Genomic DNA, 4,189 nt, shown 5'->3' on the forward strand with positions numbered 1-4,189 from the left:
ACAAATCTCAAGGTAAAAATGTGTCCCAGTATTCAAGAGGTTAGCATTCCTATTAACTGCATTTTGATTTTATTTTTGCCTATCTTTATCATTTTCTTACTTCTTGTTTTTTTTTTTTATATATATCTTGCTTACCTTTGCTTCTTCTTAACCTTGCTTTCCTCTTACTAATCTCATTTTCCCTGTTAATAAATGAGATCTTGGGTTTATTTGGGTTTGTTTGGGTCTGTTTTTTCCTTCTGTTTGTTCGTGTGTGTCTTGTTTTGTCTATCTATCATTTCTTTTTTTTTTTTTTAATATCTTGTTAACTTATGTCTCTTGTTCCCCTCTTGTTCCCCTCTTGTTCCCCTCACTTCCCCTCTTGTTCCCCTTACTTCCCCTCTTGTTCCCCTTACTTCCCCTCTTGTTCCCCTTACTTCCCCTCTTGTTCCTTACTTCCCTCTTGTTCCCTCACTTCCCCTCTTGTTCCCCTTACTTCCCCTCTTGTTCCCCTTACTTCCCTCTTGTTCCTTACTTCCCCTCTTGTTCCCCTTACTTCCCTCTTGTTCCCCTTACTTCCCCTCTTGTTCTTACTTCCCTTCTTGTTCCCCTTACTTCCCCTCTTGTTCCCCGTACTTCCCCTCTTGTTCCCCTTACTTCCCCTCTTGTTCCCCTTACTTCCCCTCTTGTTCCCCTTACTTCCCTCTTATTCCCCTTACTTCCCCTCTTGTTCCCCTTACTTCCCTCTTGTTCCCCTTCCCCTCTTGTTCCCCTTACTAACCCTCTTGTTCCCTTACTTCCCTCTTATTCCCCTTACTTCCCTCTTGTTCCCTTTACTTCCTCTCTTGTTCCCCTTACTTCCCTCTTGTTCCCCTTACTTCCCTCTTGTTCCCCTTACTTCCCCTCTTGTTCCCCTTACTTCCCTCTTGTTCCCCTCATTTCCCCTCTTGTTCCCCTTATTTCCCCTCTTGTTCCCCTTACTTCCTTCTCGTTCCCTTACTTCCCCTCTTGTTCCCCTTACTTCCCTCTTGTTCCTTTACTTCCCTTCTCGTTCCTTACTTCCCTCTTGTTCCCCTTACTTCCCTCTTGTTCCCCTTACTTCCCCTCTTGTTCCCTTACTTCCCCTCTTGTTCCTTACTTCCCCTCTTGTTCCCTTACTTCCTTCTTGTTCCCCTTACTTCCCTCTTGTTCCCCTTACTTCCCCTCTTGTTCCCTTACTTCCCCTCTTGTTCCCCTTACTTCCCTTCTTGTTCCCCTTACTTCCCCTCTTGTTCCCCTTACTTCCCCTCTTGTTCCCCTCACTTCCCCTCTTGTTCCCCTTACTTCCCCTCTTGTTCCCCTTACTTCCCCTCTTGTTCCCCTCATTTCCCCTCTTGTTCCCCTTACTTCCCCTCTTGTTCCCCTTACTTCCCGTCTTGTTCCCTTTACTTCCCCTCTTGTTCCCCTTACTTCCCCTCTTGTTCCCCTTACTTCCCCTCTTGTTCCCCTTACTTCCCCTCTTGTTCCCCTTACTTCTCCTCTTGTTCCCCTTACTTCCCCTCTTGTTCCCCTTACTTCCCCTCTTGTTCCCTTTACTTCCCTTCTTGTTCCCCTTACTTCCCCTCTTGTTCCCCTTACTTCCCCTCTTGTTCCCCTTACTTCCCTTCTCGTTCCCCTTACTTCCCCTCTTGTTCCCCTTACTTCCCCTCTTGTTCCCCTTACTTCCCCTCTTGTTCCCCTTACTTCCCCTCTTGTTCCCCTTACTCCCCTCTTGTTCCCTTACTTCCCTCTTGTTCCCCTTACTTCCCCTCTTGTTCCCCTTACTTCCCCTCTTGTTCCTCTTACTTCCCCTCTTGTTCCTTACTTCCCTCTTGTTCCCTCATTTCCCTCTTGTTCCCCTTATTTCCCCTCTTGTTCCCTTATTTCCCCTCTTGTTCCCCTTACTTCCCCTCTTGTTCCCCTCACTTCCCCTCTTGTTCCCCTTACTTCCCCTCTTGTTCCCCTTACTTCCCCTCTTGTTCCCCTTACTTCCCCTCTTGTTCCCTTACTTCCCCTCTTGTTCCCCTTACTTCCCTCTTGTTCCCTTACTTCCCTCTTGTTCCTTTACTTCCCTCTTGTTCCCCTTACTTCCCCTCTTGTTCCCCTTACTTCCCCTCTTGTTCCCCTTACTTCCCTCTTGTTCCTCTTACTTCCCTCTTGTTCCCCTTACTTCCCTCTTGTTCCCCTTACTTCCCTCTTGTTCCCCTCATTTCCCCTCTTGTTCCCCTCACTTCCCTCTTGTTCCCCTTATTACCCCTCTTGTTCCCCTTACTTCCCCTCTTGTTCCCCTTACTATTTTCTTTTCTTTCGTATCTTCTCTACATTATTTTCTATTTTCTATATTATTACCAATTTATCAAGAATTTCTCTATAAATCTTGCCTTTTTAATCATTTAATGCATTTTTTACCTTGTTTTTCCGCACGTAACTCATAATTTCGAGAGAGAGAGAGAGAGAGAGAGAGAGAGAGAGAGAGAGAGAGAGAGAGAGTCATACCAATTTCTTTCTCTCATTTTTACATAATTTTATCTTCATTAATGCTCCCCAGAGAGAGAGAGAGAGAGAGAGAGAGAGAGAGAGAGAGAGAGAGAGAGAGAGAGAGAGAGGTGGTGTCAACAGTTCCAAATTAACGTAGATCACTGTCATAACAAGCGAACAATTAAACACACATCCATTAAGGGCCATCTCCTATTACCTCTGGAAACGACTCGCGCCTAATTATACAACAACAACAACAACAACAACAACAACAACAACAACAACAACAAACAGGAGCTCAAAGACTGAACACAATGAGTCAATAACAAAGCTGATGAACAGAATAACAACAACATCAACAATAACACTTGCTGAAAATAAATTGATGGGGAAAATATAAGCACGCGTGAGAGAGAGAGAGAGAGAGAGAGAGAAAGAGAGAGAGAGAGAATGATGAGAAAATAAAGATGTACATGAAGAAAAGAAACTAGTTGTGACAATATAAATGCAAGAAATGAGGAAAGAAGAAAGAAAGCAAATAATAATGATGATAATGATGAAGGAATGGAATATATATAGATGAAAAATTAATAGTGAAAAATAAATGCGAAGAAAAACGGAGGAAAAAAAAAAAGGGATAATGATGATAATAATGATAAAAACAAATAAAGAGGAAGAGAAGACAGAGAACTTTAAAACAAGAAAAATCAAAACGAAAAAATGAAAAACACAGAAATGAAACGAAAGAAAGAAAAGATAAAATTTGTGATAATAATAGCAATAATTAAATAATCATAAAAAAAAACACATAAATTTGAAACAAGAAACACACACACACACACACACACACACACACACCCAGCGCTGATTGCAATGAATAGCAGGTGGATGTGAGTGATGGTGACGCATGACCAAGATGAATGATGAGTGAATGATGAATGAGTGAGATGAACGTGTGTGGGAGCGTCCCGTACATCGCTGGTTCCGTGCAGTCGTTTGGCTAAATGGCCTCTCTCTCGATGGCTTTTTATATTGACGAAGTGCTTTCATTACCGCGCCCTGCCTAACACACACACACACACACACACACACACACACACACACACACACACACACACACACACACACACACACACACACACACACACACACACACACACGTTCTAACATGCAAGGACGCTACACAAACATAACCAAGTGAGAGAGAGAGAGAGAGAGAGAGAGAGAGAGAGAGAGAGAGAGAGAGAGAGACATGAGTACATAGATAAAACAGAACAAAGACATAAACGCAATGAAACAAACAAATAAATACAAACTTGCCAAACACACAACGTAAAATGAAACAGAATGATAGACATACTGACGAGAACACACACACACACACACACACACACACACACACACACACACACACACACACACACACACACACACACACACACGAACCAGAAAGTGTATAGGGCAATGTGTGTGTGTGTGTGCGTGCGTAGATTGATGCGTGAAAGTGCCAAAGTGCCAGACAGAGCCATGTGTGTGTACGTAGAGAGAGAGAGAGAGAGAGAGAGAGAGAGAGAGAGAGAGAGAGAGAGAAAAAATAGAAAGCTAGGGTGTGTGTGTATCTTTAGTGCCAACGTGTGTGTGTGTGTGTGTGTGTGTGTGTGTGTGTGTGTGTGTGTGTGTGTGTGTGTGTGTGTGTGTGTGTGTGTAAGTGCCA

At 43.4% G+C, this 4,189-nt stretch overlaps 1 protein-coding gene across 1 annotated transcript; it reads left to right on the plus strand.

Moving 5' to 3' along the window:
- Window positions 1-1,205: 1,205 nt before the first annotated feature.
- LOC123513624 lies at window positions 1,206-2,123 on the plus strand (the record flags this gene model as incomplete). The annotated part of the gene is made up of 1 exon (XM_045270893.1): window positions 1,206-2,123. A coding segment is annotated over one exon (918 nt), but the record flags the coding sequence as incomplete, so codon positions are not given.
- Between the last annotated feature and the right edge of the window lie 2,066 nt (window positions 2,124-4,189).

Source organism: Portunus trituberculatus, chromosome 36 (assembly GCF_017591435.1).
Source record: "Portunus trituberculatus isolate SZX2019 chromosome 36, ASM1759143v1, whole genome shotgun sequence".
Lineage (NCBI taxonomy): Eukaryota > Metazoa > Arthropoda > Malacostraca > Decapoda > Portunidae > Portunus > Portunus trituberculatus.